The 25151-nt window shown below is 32.4% G+C and overlaps 4 protein-coding genes across 6 annotated transcripts; all 4 read left to right on the top strand.

The window, feature by feature from the left end:
* Positions 1 to 1530: 1530 nt before the first annotated feature.
* On the top strand, positions 1531 to 7664 carry LOC113872058 (TMV resistance protein N-like). The gene is made up of 7 exons (XM_027509279.1): positions 1531 to 1553; positions 1640 to 2202; positions 3473 to 4571; positions 4673 to 4954; positions 5054 to 5968; positions 6088 to 6735; positions 7325 to 7664. The coding sequence occupies exons 2-7, from the start codon at positions 1718 to 1720 to the stop codon at positions 7364 to 7366; spliced, it is 3471 nt and encodes a 1156-aa protein (XP_027365080.1). The 5' UTR covers positions 1531 to 1553; positions 1640 to 1717; the 3' UTR covers positions 7367 to 7664.
* A 1629-nt stretch (positions 7665 to 9293) lies between these two features.
* Positions 9294 to 14216, top strand: LOC113872931 (probable galacturonosyltransferase 6). 3 transcript variants are annotated; one of them, XM_027510834.1, is made up of 6 exons: positions 9294 to 9390; positions 9523 to 9674; positions 9785 to 10067; positions 10505 to 10862; positions 12412 to 12927; positions 13432 to 14216. In XM_027510834.1, exons 2-6 carry the CDS (start codon positions 9614 to 9616, stop codon positions 13693 to 13695), a joined length of 1482 nt encoding a protein of 493 aa, XP_027366635.1. In that variant the 5' UTR covers positions 9294 to 9390; positions 9523 to 9613; the 3' UTR covers positions 13696 to 14216. The 3 variants fall into 3 exon arrangements, with proteins under 3 accessions (XP_027366635.1, XP_027366633.1, XP_027366634.1); XM_027510832.1 differs by having other exon boundaries at positions 9779 to 10067; XM_027510833.1 differs by lacking the exon at positions 9294 to 9390 and having other exon boundaries at positions 9467 to 9674; positions 9779 to 10067.
* Positions 14217 to 15270: 1054 nt separating this feature from the next.
* LOC113872606 (photosystem II reaction center W protein, chloroplastic-like) lies at positions 15271 to 16305 on the top strand. The gene is made up of 2 exons (XM_027510294.1): positions 15271 to 15448; positions 15878 to 16305. The coding sequence occupies exons 1-2, from the start codon at positions 15352 to 15354 to the stop codon at positions 16186 to 16188; spliced, it is 408 nt and encodes a 135-aa protein (XP_027366095.1). The 5' UTR covers positions 15271 to 15351; the 3' UTR covers positions 16189 to 16305.
* Positions 16306 to 18488: 2183 nt separating this feature from the next.
* Positions 18489 to 24476, top strand: LOC113870753 (glutathione reductase, chloroplastic). The gene is made up of 11 exons (XM_027507196.1): positions 18489 to 18956; positions 19239 to 19464; positions 19587 to 19865; positions 19951 to 20127; positions 20615 to 20668; positions 20761 to 20909; positions 21307 to 21370; positions 21477 to 21647; positions 21737 to 21874; positions 22604 to 22698; positions 24143 to 24476. Exons 1-10 carry the CDS (start codon positions 18622 to 18624, stop codon positions 22643 to 22645), a joined length of 1635 nt encoding a protein of 544 aa, XP_027362997.1. The 5' UTR covers positions 18489 to 18621; the 3' UTR covers positions 22646 to 22698; positions 24143 to 24476.
* Positions 24477 to 25151: the final 675 nt, after the last annotated feature.

Raw genomic sequence — 25151 nt, 5'->3', positions numbered from 1 at the left:
TTTTGCTAAACTTACAATATGTATACTCTATTTTACTTATAGTAAAGCGAAAATTCTTAAATTTTAAAATCTTTCTTCATAACTAAAGTTTAATGTTAACTTCTTCTTTTGAATATTCAACTAACACTATATATGCAAAAATTATGTACTTAAAGATAATATTATATATATCACTTGTAAGTTCATCTTAAACTAAATTAAATAAGAAGGATTTAAAACAAAGCTTTGATATAAACTTATCTTTATTAGAAAGTCCTTAGATATTATTTTAAAAGTTATCACATTAGTAATTGAAAAATCCTTAAATACACTTTTAAAAGTTATTACACGCATACTCATTCTTTTAGTTATCTTTATTGAAAAGTATTTAAATATATCTTTAAAAGTTATCACATACTTAATTAGAAAGTCTTTAGACACACTTCTAAAAGTTATCATACGCGTATTCATTTTTTTATAGGTCAAATGTATGTTATACATATCTCTTTTTTTTTAAGTCTTTCATAATATTTTTTTTTGTACCCGATTATTTTTTGTAAGTTAATAAAAATTATATGTAAATTTTTTTAACAGTGATATTTTTCAATTAATTTTAAAAAAATATATATATATATAACTATGGTTGTAGACCTTCTTGGCATAAAATTAAAATGAGTTTTTGCAATTTTAGTTTCATCATATAATCTTTATTTTGTCACCTTTTTCTCACATCTTAATAATATAACTAATAAGTTTAATCATTTTATAGTTTAAATGGTTTTAAATATTATTTTTATTTTTATATAAATGAATCAAAGTGTTCTCCCTCCAATTATCTAGTATATTCTTATATTTCAAATTTTCATTAAAAAATTTGATGAGTAATTAAGTTTTTTTTTTTTTCAAACTTCAACAAGACTCATTTTATCATTGTTCATTCTCTTAAGAGCCTTTTTGTTTATTTCTTCTAAGATAATATGTCAAATTTATATCATTCATTTGGACGTTTAATAGAGTTATATTTTCATTTCTATCTTCTAAAGAACTTATTATAAGAAATCTTATATTTTTGTAAAAAAGGTTTAAAATGTTTTTTAAAACTTCTGCTGTAAGTAAAAGTTTCCGACAATGTAACCTAATTTCTTTGTTTAGGTGAAATATACATTTGTTTCAGTTGATTGTTTGATACTTAATTATTTAAGAGTTATATAATTTATACAATATTTTTCTACATTACTTCTTATAATATTATTTTTAAAAAAATCTTCTTCATATTAATTATCTTATGACACATTTTTTTCTCTTCTCTTCTTTTCTCGTTCTTTGTTATTAATTTTGTTATAATTATATATATATATATATGGTCACCACCGGAATGAGCGAAACAATTGTACATGACATCCCAACCATGAAAACCATCTTACGTAAGAATAAAATATAATTGTAAAAATTAGAAAAAGTAAAGATAGCAATTGGATCATCAAATTAAAAATTCCCGCACGTTGACTTCAACGTCTTTTTTTTTAGCACCTACCTCTTCATTTTTGTTGTAGATCTATCAGCATCACACTTGGGTTGAATATTGCTTGGCTTGTGATTAATTACCTTTCACATTTTGAATATCCTTGTTGATTAACTTGTATTGTTTTGATCATTGCAGTTTAGCTTAGATTGCTACAAGCCTGTGTACTTCACCATGCTCTTTTAATGTCAGTAAAATAAAATCCATGAGCCTTCAATGGCACTGAGCAGGAATTCTTCAAAAAAATCAGAATGGAAGTACCATGTTTTCTTGAGTTTTAGGGGTGAAGATACCCGCTTTGGTTTCACCGATCATCTATATGCAGCCTTGCTTCAGAAGGGTATCAAAACATTCAGAGATAATGATGAACTTACAAGAGGTGAAGTTATCTCCGAAGAGCTTCTTTGTGCAATTGAGGAATCTCTATGTGCAATCATCATAATCTCCCAAAATTACGCTTCTTCCACGTGGTGTTTGGATGAGCTACAAAAGATTGTTGAATCCAAAAATAGTTTGGGCCGAGAAGCGTTTCCAGTTTTCTACCGTGTGGATCCCTCTGATGTACGACATCAAAAGGGAAGTTTTGCAGAAGTTTTTGAAAAACATGAAGAAAACCTTGTAGAAAACAAAGGAAGAGTGCAGAAGTGGAGAAAAGCTTTGCAAGATGTTGCTGGCTTATCTGGCTGGGACTCTAGGAATCGGTAAGAGATAAATCAGTATTGATATAATTTTTTTCATTTTTTTTTTGTGAAAACATTTTGATAACTCCTCAAATCCAGATATTGTCATGAACTGTAACTAAAATTAACAGTTGGAAGTGAGCAACCTAAAAACTACTTGAGGTTATTTGACAGTAAATTAATACATAAGGTTTTATTTAGTAGATCTGACTGAATACAAAAATGATTACATTCTATTTTGGGGTGTCCAATGGGTGTGGGAAGATAAAGATAGAAAGAAAGGGAAAAAAAGTAGCACAGAAAGAATATACGATGCAATGGATGATGTGATAAAAAAAATAAGAGAAAGATAGAGAGAAAGAGAGAATGAAAAATAGATGTAAGAGAAAGTAGGTATGATCATAGAAACATAAGAGTTGGATTTTTTATATTTTTTCCTTATTAATTAGTTGAGATAACCCAATGGGTTACTGTATGCTTATGGTGTGCTCTTTTTAAATTCTCCTTCCATTTTAAAATGGTAAATATTCTATACAAAAATGAAGAAAGTCATTAAAGACTCTTAATTTTAAGGAAATATACCTATATTTGATTGAATTGAATTCTATTTTTTCTAGTCAATTTCGCTCATTTTACTCAGTGGAGATGAGTGTGTCCAATAAACCAAGTTCAATGGGCTGATTGTATTAATCCAATATTAAGAAGTAGGTTAGGTTCAAAAAGTTATAGCCTGAACTTATTTTTAACCTGGCCCTGCCTAATCCATAAATTAACAGTCCAGAAAGTTGAAAGGCTCTTTTAATTTTTTTTCTTGTATTATTTGGGCTATAAACTGATAGTCAAACTTTCTAGTAAACACTCTGCAATAAGAAGATTATTACTACATTTGCATGTTTATTGGACTAAACCAGTGGTCTGACTGGGTCAAAAAGTAAACAGAATAAAATTGTGTGTCCCTCCACTCCACTGTCCTGAAACCTAAATTCCTAAACAAGAAGTTTGTGGCCTAAATTGATGAACACTTGAAATTTGGGAATTTAAAACAAAGATACGTTAACAATGCATTATGAAATACTCTTTTGAGGACACTATTGTTGGCTAAAATTTTGGGATTCACGAAATTATGCTGTAGGACCCACCCAGATCATTTTGTATCATAATTAAATTTAACCTATAATTAAGAGTGTTAAAGTGTAATTGTGTGTTGTTATCTTTCTTCACCCGTGCATATCCAAAAAATGTTAAAAGGGATTCAAATTAGTACAAATTATTTCTTGTTCGGTTTATGTAGGTATGAATCAGACCTTATTGAAGAAATTGTTACAGAAGTGTGGAGAAAACTAGAACCTAAATTGCCAGTGTTTAATGACGGACTAGTTGCAATTGATACAAAAGTAGATGAAATGTATTCACATTTAAGGCCAGGTTCTGAAGATGTCTGCTTTATTGGCATATGGGGAATGGGTGGTATAGGAAAAACAACTCTTGCCAATGTTATCTTGAAGAAAATCCGAAGTCAATTTGATGTGAGTTGCTTTCTTGCCAATGTTAGAGAAGCTTCAAAAGAAGGAGATCAAGGTCTAGTTCTCCTACAAAATAAGCTTCTTTCACATATGAAACTAAAGAGCATGATAATTGAAACTTCAGACCAGGGAAGGGATAGCATCAGGAACTGTTTACACAACAAAAAAGTTCTTCTTGTCCTTGATGATGTGAGTGACAAAAAACAACTAGAGAATTTGGCTGGAAACCAAAAATGGTTTGGACCAGGAAGTAGAATAATTGTTACAACTAGGGACAAACACCTCCTGACATCACATCGAGTATTGTTTGAACTGTATGAGATGAAAACCTTGAATACTGATGAATCTTTTCAGCTCTTTTCTGATAAAGCATTTGAAGGACACCAACTAAACGAAGATTATTTGGAGTTGTCAAGAAAGGTAGTTGAATATTCTGGAGGCCTTCCTTTGGCACTTGAAGTGCTAGGTCGTTTCCTCTCTGGAAGAAGTATACATGAATGGAAAGATGCTTTAATTAAGATAAGTAAAACTCAACACGATGATATAATGAGTAAACTAAAGATAAGTTATGACATGTTGGAAGAGGAGTACAAGACTATATTTCTTGATATTGCTTGCTTTTTTAAGGGATGGTACAAAGACAAGGTGACAAAGATATTGGGCCATTGTGGTTTTCATTCAACTATAGGAGTAAATGTTCTTATTGAAAAATCGTTGATAACTTGCAAAGACGGAATTCTATGGATGCATGATACAGTTGAAGAAATGGGCAAAACAATTGCTTTCCAGGAATCTCCAAATGATCCTGGTAAACGCAGTAGGCTTTGGTCTCAAGAGGATATCAACGAAGTGTTGAGAACAAATACAGTAAGTTCCATTTTTCTTGATACCATCAATACTGTTCATTACTTTTGCTGGATTTCTCGTGTCTTATGATACTTATCTGACCTCATTTTTTTATATATCAGGGAAGTGAGAAAGTTCAAGGAGTAGTTTTGAAGCAACAAACAGAGTCATTTGAAGAACAATGGCACCCTGGAGCCTTCTCTATGATGTGTAACCTTAAATTACTCATCATGTTATGTGATTTGCACCTTCTGCGCAGTCTTAAATGTCTTCCTAGCTCTTTAAAGGTTCTAATATGGACAGAATATCCTTTCAAAGCTCTACCGCATGGTGCACAACTGCATGAACTCGTTCACTTGCAAATGAGTAACAGCAGATTAGTAAAACTTTGGAATGGAAATCAGGCAAGAATGCTGGACAATAGTGAATTTCTACAAAATTTATATACATAAGGTCTTCAAATGTGCTGATCAATTTGTTTTTATTTTATTTGTTTTGTTCAGTTTTTTGGGAAACTGAAAGTTATCGATTTGAGTTATTCCAACTATTTGATTCACACACCAAATATTTCTGGTGTACCAAATCTTGAAGAGCTCTTCCTTGATGGTTGTGTGTCGCTCATTGAAGTTCACGAATCCATTGGGCAGCATAAGAAGCTTGCGGTACTGAGCCTGATAGGATGCATAAAGCTTAAAACTCTGCCACGTAAATTGGAAATGAGTTCCTTGAAAAGGTTATTTCTTTGTGGCTGCTTAAACATCAGGAAACTTCCTGATTTTGGGGAGAATATGGAATGCTTATCAGTGTTGAATTTGATGAATTGCTCAAATCTTCTTTGCCTTCCAAATACCCTTAGTAATTTGAAGTCACTCAAGCATTTTAATTTATCTGGATGCTCAAAAGTCTGTGTACTGCCAGTAAATATAAATGAAAATGAGGCTTTGGAGGATCTTGATCTAAGCAAAACCTCTATTAGAGAAGTGAATGCATCCCTTTTTCATTTGAAAAATCTCAAAAGGCTTTCATTTCGTGGATGCAGTGGGCCAGTATCCAACTCTAGTGAGAAACCAGCTCCCAAATACCTAGTACTGCCTGCTTCTGTCTCAGGACTTTCCTCATTAGTTACTTTTGATTTAAGCTATTGCAATCTCTATGGTGAATTAATTCCTGAAGATCTTGGCAACCTATCATCGCTGGAGACATTAATTTTAAGTGGGAATAAAGATCTTGTGCTACCTGCTGCCAGCATTGCTAATCTTTCCAAGCTATGCTTTCTTGAGTTAGAAGGTTGCAGGAGCTTTGTTGATGGATCTGTGCTTCGGCATCTGGTAGATTTTCCTGTGGAAGCTGGCTTATTCTTGGATCTATGGGAGTTTTGGAAGCTATTTGAGTCCCATGACAGTGAGCTTTTATGTCAGGTACCTATACATTCTCTTACACAGTCCCTCTTGTTCTTGCTAGTTATTTACATGATGTTATACTAAATATAGAAGTTACTAGCATATGTTTTATTTAAAATGATGTTTGGTTGCTACAGGTTAGGGATCCGAGTTATCCTATTATTTACCTTGAAATTCCTCCAAAGTTTGGTAATGAGATATTTTTTCCTGTGGGTTCGCATTTGTCAAAAATTGAATCAAGTGCATCAATACTAGTGGACATCCCTAAGGAATGTAGCACGGGTGAGTGGTGGGGAATTGTTGTATTCATTGCATTCGAACCTTCAACATTGCCAAGTTTCAAGATAGAGCTCTCCTGGAATTTTGAAGCTTCCCATCCTGAAGCTGGCCGCTCCTTATATCTCTCCTCCTACGCAGAAGCGCATTATAACAGTTGCCTTGTTACAATGATAGTGAATGATAGCTATATATACATTCAGCTGCATCACAGAAGATACCACAATATAATTGAATCAAAGGATTTTAGCAAGCATCGGAACCCTGAATTCAGTGAAATAAGTAGGTTGCGTTTTGATGTACGAGGGAAACAGCAAAAAATAAAAAAGTGCGCGTATAATGTGTTAAGTAAGGAAGATTTTAGACCTGAAGCATTGCTAAAATATCACAACAGGAGTGTTGATGAACCTAATTTTGAGAACTCCAGTGGTCTCAATAATTCAGATGCAGAATTCGGGGGAGAAGATGCAAATGCTTCAAATGAAAGTTATTCCAGTGACTCATCTGTGGTAAGTCATCTTCCAATATTCTAACATTCAATTCACATAAATTGCAACAAATATATTATAGAAGAGTTTTATCTTATCTCTTATTGGTGGCGATATTATTTTTTATCAAATAGAGTAATGATTGTTTTGCTTCAACTAATCTGAATTTTGATTTATAAAAATAATGTAAGACCAATTGTATGTATGTATAAATAATTAGAATATCAAATTTTCCATTTGGAAATAAATTATATTATTATTTAACTGTAACTGATCTCCCTTAAAACTTAGTGTTAACTTATGTCAGAAATCCTTTTAAATTTATGAAAAGTGTAAATATCACTGATAGAAACCTCTTTCTAATAATATCCACATAGCTCTGTATTGTTTTTACTTTTATTGTATATCAACAGAGCTCTGCTCCATTCATGAACTGCACATCTGAATCCCAATCCCCTTTCTGCTTATGATCCATTTGATCTTTCTCCATTATAGCATAGTGAGTGGTATCCCTTTAAATTTCAACATTCGAAGCCCACCAAAAGGTTGATAGTGCTATACTCTGTTATCTTTTGCCTGCTTATTTTTGGGGTATTTCAATGAGTTTCAGGATGCTCCAGAGTTGAAAAGAAGCCTTAGTTCGCCACTGTGACAAAAAGAATGGTATAGCTGTTATTCGTGCAAAACAAGCCAGTTTTATACGGAGTTTCTTATTGGTACGCTTTGCAAATGGTTTTCTTGAGGAGTTGCTTCTGTGAAACAGTTCTAGAGGGATGTCAATGAGTAACCAAAACTATTGTCTTTTTTGATAAGAAGCTTATTTTCGAAATTTAAGGTCTGTATTAGTAAAAAAAGAGGGTACATTATGTCATTGCTAATATGCTGTGTTCAAATATGGTGATGGCGATTGTGTTTGTGCTATCTTTATATTTTTATGGATGTTCCTTTTCTAATATTCTTGCCTTAAACAAAATTCTCTATTATGAAAAATGCTTACAATTTAAAATTTTCTTATATTTTAAAAATATTTTTAAACTTTTTAAAGTTATTTATTGTTTTTATTAAATTTTTTCAAAATATTTAAATGACGTACGGAATACTTACTAATATAAATTTGACATTGACCATATAAAGTAATTTAATAGTACAAAATTGTAAAATCTTTCCCTTTTATTATTATTGATTCCCCCTCCTCCAACACCTTTGATGTGGATATTGATGTAACATAAAGATCAATTTATTGAACTTATCTTTCGTATATTTTTTAAATTTGAATATTAACTAATCTTTAATTTTAAATAAAGTATTCGTTAAATGTTTTAATTTAAATTAATTTTCTTGGCATAGATTCTTATTTAAATTAATTGCGTGTGTTCTTATTTTTAAATTTTATCCACTATTAAAGACACATTTATGTATTTTTTTTTTCTTCTATTTTCCTTTCGTCGTAAGTAGGTATACTTATAAACAAACTTGAGCGACTAGATTTTTAAATATTTAAACTTAAAAACTCACACTAAAATTTTATTTAATAATTAAAGAATATAACAAAAGTAATAATACTATGTTACATAATCGTGGGATCCAGAATACATTGAAAATAATTTAATCTTAGAAAGTGGTTATCATATATTTACAATTCTAATTAGAAAGTTAATCATTTTTTTATCTAAAATAAATCAATCTAAATATATCCGAATGTGTATTTGATCTGAATATAAAATTACAAATAATAATAATGGGTGGGTTTTTTTTTTCTCTCTAAAAAAGGAAATTGAACTTAGTACTTTTTCTCACTGATAGTCACAGCCGTGTCCGAACGATAAACATGGACGAAGTCGAGCTTCTGCTTAGTTGTCTTTGTCTCTCTTGGACTTGCAGCACAAACAGTAACTGAACGCTGAAACCAAACCCTAGCCGTGTGCTCCTTCTGGTTAAAGCATTGTATCATCTTTGGGATCTGAATCTTCGAAATGTACTGCTTCTCCAGAAGGATCTTCAACCACAGAGCCACGAACACTTGCGTTCTCCACCAATGAACCAATTTCGTCGCTGCCAGAGGATTCTCATCCTCTCTTTGCTCTTTCTCTCCGTCGTTGCTCCTCTCGTTTTCGTCTCTCACCGCCTCAAACTTCTCACTCCCCTGGGTAACTTCTCTCTCTCTCTCTCTCTCTCTCTCTCATTCACACATATCACGCGAGCGCGTGTTTGCACGTTGCAATGCAGCTTTGCGGTTGCTTGACTTTAGAGTTATGACTCCTTCGATTGATTTTGTGCATTTCTGTGACTGTCGTTTCAGGGAGAAGAGAGTTTCTAGAAGATTTATATCGTGTTGTAAGAATCCTGCTTCTCAGGCTTTAACTGTTTCTTTGTTTGTTTATTGAAATGCGTTTCGCATTCACCATGTTTGGTTGCTTCGAAAGAGTTTGAGCAAGAGGAAATATATTTAAGTTTTTTTTTAAAATAGATTTTTAATTTGTAGTGTCGGTGAGTGGACTGGTAAACGGAATTTCTCGTGCTTTATCAGATTTTAATCGTATATAATCTAAATATTTTGGAATCATTTACTTCAAGAGGAAAAATTTATTCTGCTTCCTCAGCAGCCAGTTGAATTTATTTATATTTTGGTTGCAGACATACAGGACAGATAGTTTGAAGTTAAATGCTGTAGAACAGGTAGTAGTAGATTCGATAAGAAAATTTTCCTCATTGCGTTAAGCTTTGGTTTTTTGTTATCTTCCCAGGTGAATTTACAAATAAATATTTTTAAATTACAAATGTGATTTTGGACCTGTTTTTGAGATTCAGGAAAGTGGCGAAGAATTTGAAGAGCCAAATCAAGTTGTTTATACAGAAAACGATTTTGTTTCTACAATTAGTTACAATTCAGAAAAGAATAATGATTCTGAGGAATCTAGAATTGCAGGGTACAGAGGTAAGTACCCCTTTAGAAAGAAATGGTCGGTATATGTAGGCATTTATTGTGCTTACAGTTTTGGGCTTACATAATGCCTTCAAGTAATCAAGTATGTGGAGACTCTCTGAAATTTGCTACGTTATCAAGTTTCAGGATTCAACCAAGATAAAAGACAACAGCAGGGAGCTCAGCAGAAAGAGTTATCCTCTGTGGGTCGAGATAAGAATATACATGTCTATTCACAGAGAATGTCAAAAAAGAATATTAAAGTGACAAATAAGGTTCAAGAGATTAAGGATCAAATTATTTTAGCCAAAGCATACTTGAAAATTGCACCACCAAGCAGAAATGCGCGCTTGAAGCAGTTGGAGCTGCAAATGACGGAGATGGAACAAGCAATTGGAGAAGTCACCCAGGATTCAGATTTGTCAGGGAGGTAAAGTTTCCTATGTAAGTCTATGCTTGAATTTAGTTTTCAATATATTGCGTTTAACACATACAATCAAGAATAAATTTCAAGTTAAAACTACTAATGTCTTTTAACCACTTTGCTCCCCAGTACTGATTGAGAATATAGGTTGTAATAAAGGATTAGCTGAAGCAAATTAAATGTACAAGGAGGGTTTAATTGAGAGACTTATAAATGGAGAGATCACATAAAAAAACCTTTTATTTTTCAGGGACCAATTCATAAGCTGTTCTCAAAAATTCAAATTATTATATGCGAGAAACTAGTGGGTATTGACAACTTATCTTCTAGTACAAAAATAATGGCTGAAAGAAATTCATATAGAAATTTGATGTGATATTAAGTGTGGACTGGTATCAGAAATTTACAATCTTTTTCAATCTGAAAACAAGCAAAATTCACAGTGCTTTGCAGAAAATGCAACACTTGGAGGCTTCACTGTCCAGAGTCAGTCGTGCTTTCCCTGACTGCTCTGCTATTGCTGCTAAGCTCAATGCAATGAAGCGTAACACTGAAGTGCAAGTCCATTCTCAGCGACATCAAGTTGCATATCTTGTTCATCTTGCTGCAAGGACCGCCCCAAAAGGCATTCACTGTCTTTCTATGCGGCTGACTGCAGAATACTTTGCCCAAAAGCCTGAGGAGAGAGAGCTTCCAGATGAAAATAAGATTCATCATCCAGACCTTTATCATTATGCTGTCTTCTCTGACAATGTCCTGGCATGTGCAGTGGTTGTTAACTCTACTGTCTCTACTGCCAAGGTGATATCTTAATCTTTTTATGATTGTGACTCCTGATGCAATTGCTAGGTAAAAAGATATTAGCAAATACTAAGTTTAGCTGTCAAGTTACTTCAATGTCAAAAGCTTATTATTAGTCCCTTAGTGGATACTTTGGATGGTTCATGACTTGATGTCTCTCAAATCTCCTCAATATTAGCCTAAAGTGTTTGTTTTCTTCACTATATTCTTTAAATTTTAGAGGGTGATGTTGGACCTTGTGGTAAGAACTTGATCTATCGTTGAAATCCCTGCTTGAACCGGAGCTAGTCACTTGGTGTAATGGCATTCATATCAAGCTATTTTGAGTGCAATTTGAAGTTGACCTTGGCAACTTAAAGATTAAAATAGTTATTCTAGTTGCAGCTTTGGGTGCTGTGAACTTATTGTAGAATCGAGAAGCCAAAACAGTTAATACGTAAGATATAAGATCTGTTGCAAGGGAATATGTGGCTAAACTTTTTAAAATTCTTTTAAATTACTTCCCTTCATTTTCCAAATTACCTCTCCATTCGTCTTATAACTAGGTTGATGCATTTTCAAAAAGAAAATTATTGTTAATCACATCATTAACTAATAGACAGTTATTTCCAGTTAGGACAAGCCGACAAGCTCTTTTACCTCATCAGCTTTCTCTGCATTTATATTGAAGTGACTAACTTGCAGCATATACAGGATGTGAGATAGGAGGAAAGTTGTATTAATTCCCCTAATAAAAAGTTTTTTTCCCTAGAAGAATGCTGGCTCTCTGCATGAAATCTTGTCTTGTAAAACTGTGGATTCATTTTAATTTTTTACAGCATAGATAATTTATTTTGGGCTGTGAGAAAATTCTTGTTAAATTATACTTAAGACATCTTTAGATTAGCTTCTAAAATTTTTAGAACTTATTGTGGAATCAATTAATCATCTAATTGAGTAAGCAATCTTAGGAGTTGTTTCCTAATTTTGTAATATTTCCCACTTTGTTTGCTTATTTATTAGATTTTTAGTCTTCTCTTGAATGCGCTGGGGCTTGAGCTAGTAATACTACTACACTAGTAGTACTTGACCTAATTATCGGTATAAGTAAGACTATTAAGTTATATTTTGATGGAGAATTGTAGAATTCTTGGAGAATAAAAAAAATAATAATGAGAGAGGATTTTAGTGAGAGTGAAGTATAAGAGAAGTTATGAATGCTAATTACAAAAAGATTAGCATAATAATAATAGAGGAGTTTTTAAATTCTCTTTGAAGACATGTCATGTAAAATTCCTTATATTTGATATAAAAATTATCTTATTAAAATTTTGGAGTATTCTAAAACACTTCTCCTTACTATCCAAATACATATAATCTTGTAATTCATCCAAACATAACATTAAGGTATTGTGACAAATTATACACTATCAATATTATACTCTTTTTTTTTGCTGTATTTTCTCCTTTTCCATTATTAAACTTGACAATTATCATTATTGACTTTGATTTGTATTGTTAAGTCTATATATTGTTACAAGAAAGCTTGAGAATGATTTCCAAATTGCAGGAACAGGAGAAACTTGTTTTCCATGTACTGACCCAATCACACAACTTGCCCGCAATCTCAATGTGGTTCTTAATAAACCCTCCTGGCAAAGCTACAGTACACATACAGAGCATAGACAACTTTGAATGGTTGTCCAAGTACAATACCTTCCTTAGAAATAATTCCAGCAATCCGGGATACATGTCGGAATTGAACTACCTGCGTTTCTACCTGCCCGACATTTTTCCTGCTCTAAATAAGATTGTGCTCTTTGACCATGATGTGGTGGTGCAACAAGATCTCAGTGGACTATGGAATGTCAATATGAAGGAAAATGTAATTGGAGCAGTTGGAACTTGTCAGGAAGGAAAAATCCCATTTCATAGGATTGATATGTTCATAAACTTCTCAGATCCATTAATTGGAGAGAAATTCGACGTCAATGTTTGCACATGGGCGTTTGGGATGAACTTGATTGATTTGCAACAGTGGAGGCAGCATCATTTAACTAATGCCTTTCACAGATATTTGCAAATGGTATGATTACAAAATGTTCCTTTATATTTTTACAGCCCAATCAAATTTGTCCGCGTAACTCTCATCAACTCTTGAATTAGGATCTTGGCATTGATGGGGTAATGAATGCTTAATGAGTAATTGTTGGGATGCATACTCTTAAATTGAATTGTATCAATCCTAGTATGCAATGTTCTTTTTTTGCATTTTTAGCATTCTTAACCAAAGTCTATGACTTCTGATTATGAATTACCTGAAAAGGAGGCTATTATCTGGACAAAGGTCGATATCCCCATGGCATTTACATTTGTATTTAAAATTGGCGTATCATGTATTCATGTATCTATTTTGGTGGTTGAATCACATTAGGGAATATGCCTTATCATTCAATTTGCTGTTTGAGATGGAGTAGAAAAGTTAAATTTGTTTGAGCAGCTTCTCATTTCTTTCCCCTGAATAACTTTTTTAAAAATAAAATATAATGCATTGATGATCTAATTTATTTGTCTGGGTTAATGGTTACAGGGTTTGTGGGACGTTGGAAGTCTACCTTTAGGCTGGCTCACCTTCTATAACAAGACAATGTTGTTGGACAGACAATGGCATGTTCTTGGCCTTGGTCATAACTCGGGTGTTGATCGAAGTGAAATTGAGCGGGCTGCTGTTATACACTATGATGGGATTAGGAAGCCATGGTTGGATATTGCTATGGGCAGATATAAAAGTTATTGGACCAAATTTTTGAATTTTGACCACCCATTTTTGCAACAGTGCAATATCCAGGCATAGTTCAAAATTCAAAACTTCCTCTACCTGACCTGGCTTCTGTTGTTGACATGTTCGATGGCACATTCATTGCTTGCTTCACTTCATTTTTTCTGCAATTCTTTTGAAGTTCTCCATATACCTCTCATCTCCCCAAAATTCCTAAAGCACTTCTTTCTAAAATTTAGCTAATTTATAATTCAGATAAAATAAGTGTCAGTGATGAGCATTTTATCTGCTTGCAGATGATATTGGTTGTTGTGTGTACATAATCATTGGTGTCTGTTAATTTATGCCAACATTCTTTGCCATTTAATTCCATGCGTCGACTGGGAGCTGACCTATTGTTTACTTGGAAAAGCAAATTTGCAAATTTACAAATTGGAGATGACGGCTATGTTTTGAATTGTTCCATGTGGATGGTTTGACCTCTAGTCTTTTCACAATGGCGAGGAGTGACCACTTCTCTGCATAATGTTTTCAATAGCCATGACCAATTAAGCCTAGCTGTTTGTCATTCTCATTTCTCTGGTTATGGAATATCAGAAGTGAAATATCAGGAGTGACCACTTTGTACGATTTGTCTGAAATAATTTTCTTGTCTTATGGCTCTTCTAGTTTTTGGAAGGTTTTCTTGGGAAATGTTCATGTATTTTGAGAGAAACACTAGTGATATATTATAAATGTGTTTTCTTAACTTTTGTATTATTGATAAAAAAAATTTCAAAATTTACAAAATAATGCGAGAATGATTAAATAAAGAGTGCAATTCACACGATTTTGTGAGAAAAGTGTTAAAGACGGTACATTAGACAGTGTAATGTTAGGAATTTTCGGTATTTTGAATGGCAAACAATTGGCTTTATGGTTGCTTGAGTTTCTAATTTGTTATAAAAATATCCTTCTTTGCCCCAAAAAAACGTTAAGCATTCCCTTTCGTTGAAATTTTATTTCTGTGGAGCGAGGGACGGAGCTCAGTCTCTGACCTGTGTGAGTGTATGTATTTGAAAGAAAAAAAAAATTATTCCTGTTTCACAAGGCATTGATTGGTTTAGAATAAACCTCAGTGACTGGAACTTTAAATAAAGGAAAGGAGGGAGGTGAGGATAGAAGTTTTATTGAAGGTAAGAAATAGTTTATTCCGATTATAAAAAAAGCACAGAATTTTTTTTTTATTATGATAGATTTAAAATAATTAAATAAACTTATTAAATTAAAATTAAATGTACTTTTCTTTTTGGATCTTTTAATTATAGAAGGGAAGTGAAATTAAGTAAAGAGTAAATTTAATCTCTTTTTAATTGTTTAATGTAAACATGAAGAATTTATAATTTTTCTCTTTTTTTATTTGTTCAATCTAATATTATATAAAAAAAAGGCATTTTTAAAATTGACAATTAATTTCTGAGAAAAAAAATTTGTCCCACTTCCAACGTCACCTCAGATTATATGAAAGAAATGTTGATCATCCATCCTATTATTTAACACGTGGAAGAAAATGATTGGATGGTTGCAGATAAGGATATCTAACAAGGGGCCACAATCTATCCATTTTTTTGTGGTGCAGATAATATTAATTTTAACAAGTTGAAGTTATACTCACGAAGAAAACTGGTACCCTTGGCTTTGTCCACCACTCTGGGAGGATACAAGTATCATTTCAGTTAGTTACTAAAAATAATGGCAACCATCTCTGCTGCAACCACAACCCCATCCATCACACGGGCATGCCTTGTGCAAAAGCAGCCTCCTACCCTCTCATCTTCTCCCCTTCTTGGTTAGTTTTTTTTCCTTTCCTAAAGTTTCATCATCAATATAGCACTATTATCTTTTTGGAATACAAGTATAAGCTCTTAAATTCAATGTTTGATCCATGGCATATCTGAATGAGTTTTTTGGAGAACCTAATTTTAAAATGATTTTTAATGTAAAATTTATGATTAAGATTAATTTAAGAATGTAATTTAATTTTGAGTTCTCATTCTTTTTCTTAAAGTGAGATAACCTAAAATTTTATCTACCAAAAAGATTCACTTATTCGATTTAATTATATTCATTAGCGTATAATTAATTTTATTAAAATTAACTCTAAAACAAACCTTTCTTTATGTTTATTTTTTAATTGATAGTTTGGTTTTGATGATGTAGATTGATGATTCAACCTTTTTCCTAAAATTAACTTTCAGCACTGAAATATTTTATTTAGGTTTGCCAACAATGGCTAAGGTGGGAAGAGTAAGGTGCTCCATGGAGGGAAAGCCTTCAGAGAAGGAAAGCAACTCAAGCATGGGGATGGGGGCATCTTTGGTAGCAGCTGCATGTGCTGCAGCCATGTCAGGCCCAGCAATGGCCTTGGTCGATGAGAGATTGAGCACTGAAGGAACTGGGCTTCCTTTTGGGCTCAGCAACAACCTTCTTGGTTGGATCTTGTTGGGTGTCTTTGGTCTTATATGGGCTTTCTATACTGTCTACACTTCCACGCTCGAAGACGATGAAGAGTCAGGATTGTCCCTCTAAAAAAGGCCTGGCCCATGTGCTGTAGAAAATGCAAACACTCCACTCATCTTCTGTTGTATTAAAACAACTTGTGCTCATCAATTTCCTCTTCTTTCTTTCAACCTCTAATCTTCATTACTTTTGTTGTCTGTTTAATTTGTTGCACTAACACACACAAGCACTCCAAGTGGAACAATAGAGGAAGCATTTGTGCTTGTTGTGCTTAATGCATTAATATATATAAATAAAATACACCAAAAATAAAATCAGGATCTTACATTGTTTTATGCTTTTAAGCGAGTTAAAGTTCAAAGGAAGCGTTGTGTTCATTCTCCAAATCACAATCACTAGACCTATTTCATATATTTTTATGGATTAGCAGTAATTTCTCAAGGTATGTGCTTTTATGCAATTACGTCTAAGGCTCAAATGCATGCCATCGTTTTATGTATGAAATTGGCTCCGTTGAAGTGTAGATGATATAATTTGGAAGATAAACTGCGTGCTTATAAGTATAAAAAGAAACATAATATTACAAGTATAAATATATGTCATACATAATTTTTTAATATTATAAAAATTTTCTCTTTAAAAATCAGTAATTGAACAATTATTCAATTATCTATCTGTGATATGATATTAGAATGTGGGACTTGGTCAAGCAGTGGAAAGGAGAAAAAAAAACAGTTAAACGTGGAACAAGATTACAAGACCAGCGGGGATGAGAGAAAGTTGTGGAATAACACAAGTGTTACTTAAGGATAGGATTAAAAAAAAAAAGAATAAAGTTGAAATGTTCCTCTGCCAACAAACAGAGAGGACACACGATAAGATTAATGTAAACATTAAGTTGGGGCTTATTGTATAGAGCTGTGGGACTTTCAAAATTCAACAACACACCGAAAAACAAAACATGTTGTGTATAATACATAAGCATTTCACATTTTCATATTTTTTTATTAAGTTCTTAACAATTAAATTTTATTGAAATTATATTCTATTACTTTGTAATTCTTTAAGTGCTTAGTCCCTCATCATCACATTACAAATAATAATAATAGTAAACATTATTTTATTAATATGCCAATTATAATCGTTGGTATAATTTATTTATTTAATGCAATGCAATACAAAATATTAACAAATAATCAAACCTTGTTTTATTTCAAAATTTTCAACTCTCTGAATAAACCCTTTTTAAAAAACTATTTTTAATATTAGATAAAGAAATAAATTTTATTTACTTATTATTATAAAATATTTATTATGTAAAAACCGAAACGTCATTTGTTCTTTATTTTTATGCAATTAAAAAATACTTAATAAGAATACACTTAATGTTTATCATTGTGTATTTTAAGACATTCGTTAGATAATTTTTGTTTTTAAAGGCCAATTAATTAATTTTAGTATTCTCCTTTAAGGTTAAATTTTTATTTATTCATAATTATAAATCAAATACTGCTGAACAAACAAAAATTTAGATATTTTTCTTTCTTTCATTAAATTACGTTATTTCTTTGATATAAAATATTTTGTTATATTTTTTTTACTATTATTAGTTAATTTACTCAATTTTAAGGAGATGTATTAGTTTAAGATTTCATAAGATTTTAAAAGACTTTTTTTAAGTAAAAAAAGTTTGTTGGTATTTAATGTTACTTAAAAACAATCTACTAGTCTTTAATCTAGATTTTTAAGATTTTTTAAAGAGTCCATTAAAACTCATTGTTATTAAAAAAAATATAAAAATTTTAAATTACTGTTGTATTAGATAAATTTTGAAGAACGTTTTAGTGTTATCTATAAATATCAAATTCATAAAACAATCATATTTAAACTCATTAGATTTTGGAAGATTATTTGAAATAACTTTTCAAGTGCTTAAAAAAATTTTACCTGAGTTTTTTATCTTTTTTTTATGCTCTTGTCTTTTCCATTTTCTTTTTTATGCTACTAATACTGCATTATCTCTCATATATAATACTGTACTGCTATTATGTTCCCATTTCATTCCCTTATTTAGTGAAAACGTAAATAACAATATCATTGACTTACTCTATTTAGTAACTTTATTCTTCAAATATATAACACAAAAAACAGTTGAAATTTCAACTTTTAAATATTAATTTTTTTATAACACACGTCAAAAAAAGAGAAAAATAAAAGCTAAAATTGATATAATGCTCTCTACAAGCAACTGTAGATCTTTAAATAATTAACTAGCACTTATATCATATAATATTTTTTTAATTAAATAAATAGATGTTTAATAAGTATTCACAGTCAATATTTTCCTTGGTTACAATCTTCAAGATCAATTTGATGAGTAGAACAAACAAAAAGAAAAAAGAAAAAGAGGTTTCCTCTTGAAAATGAAAAGTATATAAAATGAATTGGGAGGAATAATTAGAAAGCAAAGTGAGAAGCGAGAAGAGGAAGCAGCAGTAAGCAATGGCGACCTCACTCTCTTTTGCGCCACCTCTCACTCTAAACACACTCTTATTCACCAAAACGTTCCCTCTTTCTCGCCCTTTCTTTCTCTCTCTTCACAAACCCTTACTTTCTCTCTCCACTCGCTGCCGCACCTTCGCCGTCCGTGCCGATTCTCAAAACGGCGTCAACGCCGCCGCACATGCGCACTATGACTTCGACCTTTTCACCATCGGCGCCGGAAGCGGCGGCGTTCGAGCTTCTCGCTTCGCTGCCAATCACGGCGCTTCCGTTGCTATCTGCGAGCTTCCTTTCTCCACTATCTCCTCTGATACCACCGGCGGTGTCGGCGGAACGTGAGTTTCTGATTTCTATGCCGAATATTTCACTTTGTTAAACTAGGGTTTTTTGTTTTGTGTTTCTGAAGGTTAATTCGTATGAACATGTTTCTTTGTTCTTCAACATAACCGATAGTGGTTTTCTATATGAATAAAACTTCATAGCTTAGTTTTTCCAATTGTTGATTTTTCCTGTATTAGTTAGTTTTTTTTTTTTCCCACTGAATTCATCGATCGTGTTATTAAGTTTTTGTCCGTCTCTAAAAGCAGCCATTTTATTTTATTGTTTTCTTCTTGCAGCTGTGTGATACGTGGATGTGTGCCAAAGAAACTGCTTGTCTATGCGTCAAAATATTCTCATGAATTTGAAGAAAGTAATGGTTTTGGATGGAGATATGACAGTGAACCGAAGCATGATTGGAGTAGTTTGATAGCTAATAAAAATGCTGAGTTGCAGCGTCTTACTGGCATCTACAAGAATGTTTTGAAAAATGCTGGTGTCAAGCTGATTGAAGGCCATGGAAAGGTAGGATGATGCTTTGATTCCATTTCCAAATGCTAAACAGCTTTATATTTAAAATATTTAACAAAGGATTAATTTTTTTTTTTACTTTCATTTTGTGGTTCTAATGCTTTTGGAACCCACAGATTATCGATCCTCACACAATTGATGTTAATGGGAAGCTATATTCAGCCAAGCACATTTTAGTTGCAGTTGGCGGTCGCCCCTTCATTCCCGATATTCCTGGAAAGGAATATGCAATAGATTCGGATGCTGCCCTTGATTTACCTTCAAAACCTGAGAAAATAGCTATTGTTGGTGGTGGTTACATTGCCTTGGAGTTTGCTGGTATCTTTAATGGTTTGACAAGTGATGTTCATGTATTTATACGGCAAAAGAAGGTTTTACGGGGATTTGATGAAGAGGTATGCTATCGTGGATGATACAGTTATTGAATTGTTACAGCATAATAAACTTTCTTCACATTCAAATTGTGAACTATGTCTGCAGATTAGAGATTTTGTTGGAGAACAGATGTCTCTAAGAGGTATTGAATTTCATAATGAGGAATCTCCCCAAGCTATCATGAAGGCAGCTGACGGCTCATTCTCTTTAAAGACTAACAGAGGTACTGTGGAAGGTTTCTCCCATATTATGTTCGCTACAGGACGCAAACCCAATACTAAGGTATTACTTTCAGTTATATCCTTTAACTTTTGTGTGATTGCCTGTTTTAAAATAAAGTGCTGATAATGAAAATTTATATAGCTTAGAAAATGATTTGTAGGTGGGGCGTTTGTTTGTTCTTACCAATATTGGCTTTCAATTGAAAAGTCAATTCAACAATTTAAATTGTTAAATATTTTTTCTTTTAGTACACTTTCAGCCTTCAGGGCCTAAAATTTCTTTTACAAATTCAGTTCCATGCTTAATTTTCCTTGAAAATTCTGTGCTGATGCTGAATGCCAAATTCCATATTTATCAAAGATTGGGAACTTTTGAATTCCAGTGTATTTGCACATGCTTCTTTGTTGGCTTAGAACTTTATTTCCACAAGGGTTGCATGTTCTTGATGTTAGTTAAATTTTGCGTTTACAACTGTCTTATTTTATACATGGAGCAGCAAGAGATGAAAACCTAATGGATGTATTTGTGCATTGCAACTTCACTGCAGAACTTAGGGCTGGAGTCCGTTGGTGTGAAAATGGCTGAAGATGGAGCAATAGAGGTAGTTTAAGCTTTATCATTGGTTCTGTGTAGGATATATTCATATGGTCCTAGTCTCACTCTTCTAATTCCTAATACTCTTTCTCCGCCCAGGTTGATGAATACTCTCAAACATCAGTTCCTTCAATTTGGGCTGTTGGAGATGTTACAGACAGGATAAATCTCACTCCAGTTGCTTTGATGGAGGGAGCAGCATTAGTAAGAACTCTGTTTCAGGATAAGCCAACAAAACCTGATTATAGGTATTATATAGAGTACATCATGCCAAAACCAAAGTTTAAGTCATAATTTTTTAAATATAAATAATTTTATTTTACATCGTAAATTCAGTGCATGCCTCTTTTATTTGTATTTAATTAACTTGTGCCTACTCTCTGTTTGTGAGACCCGCATAGGATTTGATCCAATAGTCAATAATAGAGTGTTAAAATAAGTGTCAAAGAGTGTGTTGCTAGTATATCTCTTTAATCATTTATTAGTGCATACACTTATGATTTAACTTTATTTTCCCTTTTCCGTTCAATGTCTATCAGTCATTCTTGATCCTGCCCATAATGTTGGATGGTTGTGTACAGTCTGCTGTATTTTATTAATTCTTAACTCCTCCTAATTGATTCTGTTATATTTCTCATTTTCTAGAGCTGTTCCTTCTGCTGTGTTTTCCCAACCACCAATTGGACAAGTTGGTCTAACAGAGGAACAGGTGAGACAGCTATGTCATGTCAGATTCCATTGAGTTCAATATCTTCTAAATATTTTAATGAATTGTGCGGATTAATTTTTTACTTACATTTTGGTGATTTGCTCAGGCTGTACAACAGTATGGAGATATTGACATCTTCACAGCAAGTTTTAGGCCACTGAAGGCTACTATCTCTGGACTTCCAGACCGCACTTTTATGAAATTAGTAGTCTGTGCGAAGACAAATGAAGTTCTAGGTTTACACATGTGTGGAGAAGATGCTCCTGAAATTGTGCAGGTTTTTAGAGTTGTTGCAGATGCTCTGTATTCTTTGATAATGATACATTAGTTTTCATTTCACTTAATATACATTTGCTTGATACCCAGGGATTTGCAGTTGCTATTAAAGCTGGCTTGACCAAGGCTGACTTTGATGCCACTGTAGGCATTCACCCAACTGCAGCTGAAGAACTCGTGACCATGAGAACTCCCACTAGGAAGATTCGAAGGAGTCAATCTTCTGAGGTAAGTTAAGTGTTCTCAGTTTGTGTCTTTCACTGATATCTTGTGCAGAAAATAATCCTTTATTCTTTCCGATCAACAAACTGTATACTTTGATGATTTATGTGGCAGTGAAAATATTAAATGTCCTTAATTTGAGCCTGGGAATTAAAGGGCACTACATTTATTAGGCTTAAAGGTGTTTTTAGTTCCCATAAATATAGCTAAATTTAGTTTTGATTATCAATATTTTTTGTCGATTTTGGGATGTAAATTTTATAAAAAAAATTGAAAACGTCTCTTATCATTACGTAGAGGCAACATGATGTGTGATGTCAATGGTTATGATTATTCGGAGATGACATGAGATGTGCTACCCCTAAATGCATGTCGCACTATTAGTAAGAGATGATAAGCACCAGTTTAACAATACTATAATTTATGAGAACCAAAATCAATCAAAAAGATTGGAGGACTAAAACCAAATTTAACTATATGCAGATTAAAAACATATTTTACCTGATTTATTAAAATAAAACAAAATAAACCACAGCTGCCCTGTGCTCACCATGAACGTATGACTCGAAACATCAGCCTGCTTAGACCTGTTTCCCACCTAAGCCTAGCAATTTGACTCTGATTTGTTTGGGGTGAATGTTACATTATTCGGTGTTCTTATATTCACACTTATTCTTACTGCCAGTTCTGTATAATAAACTTGCATCTGAGTAATGGTTGTGCTGTTTAAACCAGGGAAAGTCAGATTCTGAAGTAAAAGCTACAGCAGGAGTTTAACTATCTTACTTTGCTTCAATGATTTACATAATGAAACCAGTTGGCGCATCAAGGTAAGGAAGAAACTTTATTTTCTAAAAACATTTTTTAAAATTTTATTTTCTAAAATCCAGTTGCACATACTAATTAAATTTTTATGGTAACTAAGTTTTAATATCTTATGCTTGTTAAAATTCACCATTCAATAATATACAATATAATTGATGCTTTGCAGTTTGCATAGTAAAAGATAAAAAAAAATAATAGGCTTAATTATAGGTAGACCATCAATGCAACTTTACTAAAGTGAGTCATCAAAATTTTAAATTTTAGTCTCTAAAATTTACAATCATCAATCATTTTAATCATTTTAGTTTTTATTGTTAAGAAATGATAAAATTGAATAATGGAGTGACAATTTCTTATATTAAGTGACATGTAAAAGTTTATTTTGGACACAAAATGACATTGTTTTAAAATATTTTAAAAATAGTCAATCTTCGTCCTTAACTTTTGAAATTTTGGGACAGATCTTCTATTTCACTTTCTATGTTCTTTTCTTTAGCAACTACTGCAATGATGTTTCCTTCTACCATCACGTCTGCTCCGCCTTTCCTCGTAGTAGTCTTTCTTTCTTTCCACAATTTTTTCTTTAGTTTAACCTAAGATCTTATTTTTTTCTCTCAAACTCAAACACAACTCAACAAATTCAACTTACTATCAACTCAAGCTTCATCGCTCAACTTCCTCCCTCTGTCACACCCACCAAAATAATCTTTTAATCTAACATTTCCATCAATCCACTTTATACTCCCCAACTCTCTTAGATCTCACTGCTCCTTCCAACAATACCTCACCAAAACTTTCTCCGATTTCAACAAAACTGGTCTTTACCGCCTCTCCTTCTTCATGTAATTAGTTTCAAACCTTCAATGACACATCTAGACTTGAGGGCTTGCATTTGATGGTTCAGGTGTAAAAATTCAAGACAAAAGAGTTTTGTAGCATGAATGTCATTACAACAGTGGCTAGAAGAAGTGAAGAAGGCGAAGTAAAAGATAAGGCAGATATTTTATTGTTTAAAAATTTTAAAAGAGATGAAAATAACCTCTATTTTTAAAAAATTCTAAAATAATGTCAGTTTTGTGTCTAGAATGGACTGTAGTGTGTTATTTAATGGAGCAATTAATTACTTTATTACTTAATTTTTATGTTTCTTAATGACAAGAACTAAATAATTGTTATTTTCATATACTAAAATTTAAGAGATTAATTTGACTAACGCAACATATTTCAAGATTAAAGCAAAAGTTTACTCCATAATTATATCTTTAGTATTTTTCAACCAAGTCCATTAATTTTTAAAATTGTGCAAATTTATTCTCATCGATGTCTTTTACCAAATTTATAGTTTTTTACTCAATATTTACAAATCTTTTCATAATTTTTCCAATTCCGGAATGATATGTAATTTCAGTTACTGACAGGCCAGTTGTCTTTTCTCTGATGTTTAACCAGGCAGGGTGTCACTGAAATTAGAGTGGTTATTAAATTATTGGGAAGATCTGAGCTTTCAGGAACATGGAATATCCCATTGTGGCCGATAGTCATTATTCTTTAGTCTTCGAATGTAATTATGGTTGGGAGCCTGGAAAAAATGCGAATGGAATTTTGGTTGATGTCGGATTCCATTTGTAATTGAACTTATTTTCTCTTTATCCTGTGCCCTTTCATGTACAAATTACGAAATTTAGGTAGGGAGTTTAATTTGAAGTAGTTGGAATTGAGACAAATAACAATGGTCCGCATGAATAATATTCTTTTTTCTTGTGAGTTAGACGGTACCCTTCTCTATATTCGCAATTTCCAGCCGCCAAATTTATCCTGCTTTGAGTTTTTACCTTCAGGACATTTAACGTTGTGCTCTATAATCCGTGCGTTCTTCGGCATGTCTATGCCTTGTTCATTTTTCCTTGTATTCCCTTCTTTTGGAGCATCTAACGTTTGATTCTGTTTTTTTTTTAATATCTTTTCCAATTTATTTTCAACAAATAGTAAAAAAAAACTGTTATTTTCTAAACGGTAAATTGAATTAAAAATGTAACAAAAATTATACATATCCTTTGTCTTTTGTGGAAACCGATATAACCATGGACAATACTTTTTTAAAGTGGCTTTGTGGTTAAAGTGGGTGTTTCTAAAGTAAGAATGTACATTCTTGATTTAATTTAAATATATAAGTATCTCAATCCAATAAATTTTAGAATGGTTTTTTTATTTTTTTTACTTGATTCATTTTAAAAATAATTCATTTAGGAAGGAGTTTTCTAAAATCGTTATCCACAAATTTTAAAAATAAATTCATTTTAGCAAATTCCACGTTCTTCCAACAAAACAAGAGTATAATGCGAGTCAATGGATATATATGCATATGTTAAAATTCGAAGTTCTTCCCACCAGCTAGATGACCTTATTTTATCGATATTACCTTCAATCGAAATAGAAGCAAGAGAGAACTTGTTAGAAG

The sequence above is a fragment of the Abrus precatorius genome, unplaced genomic scaffold, assembly GCF_003935025.1.
Source record: "Abrus precatorius isolate BTA unplaced genomic scaffold, Abrus_2018 Scaffold7, whole genome shotgun sequence".
NCBI classification, from domain to species: domain Eukaryota; kingdom Viridiplantae; phylum Streptophyta; class Magnoliopsida; order Fabales; family Fabaceae; genus Abrus; species Abrus precatorius.
The sequence above is the reverse complement of the archived record's forward strand: the minus strand, read 5'-3'. Positions and strand labels throughout refer to the sequence as shown.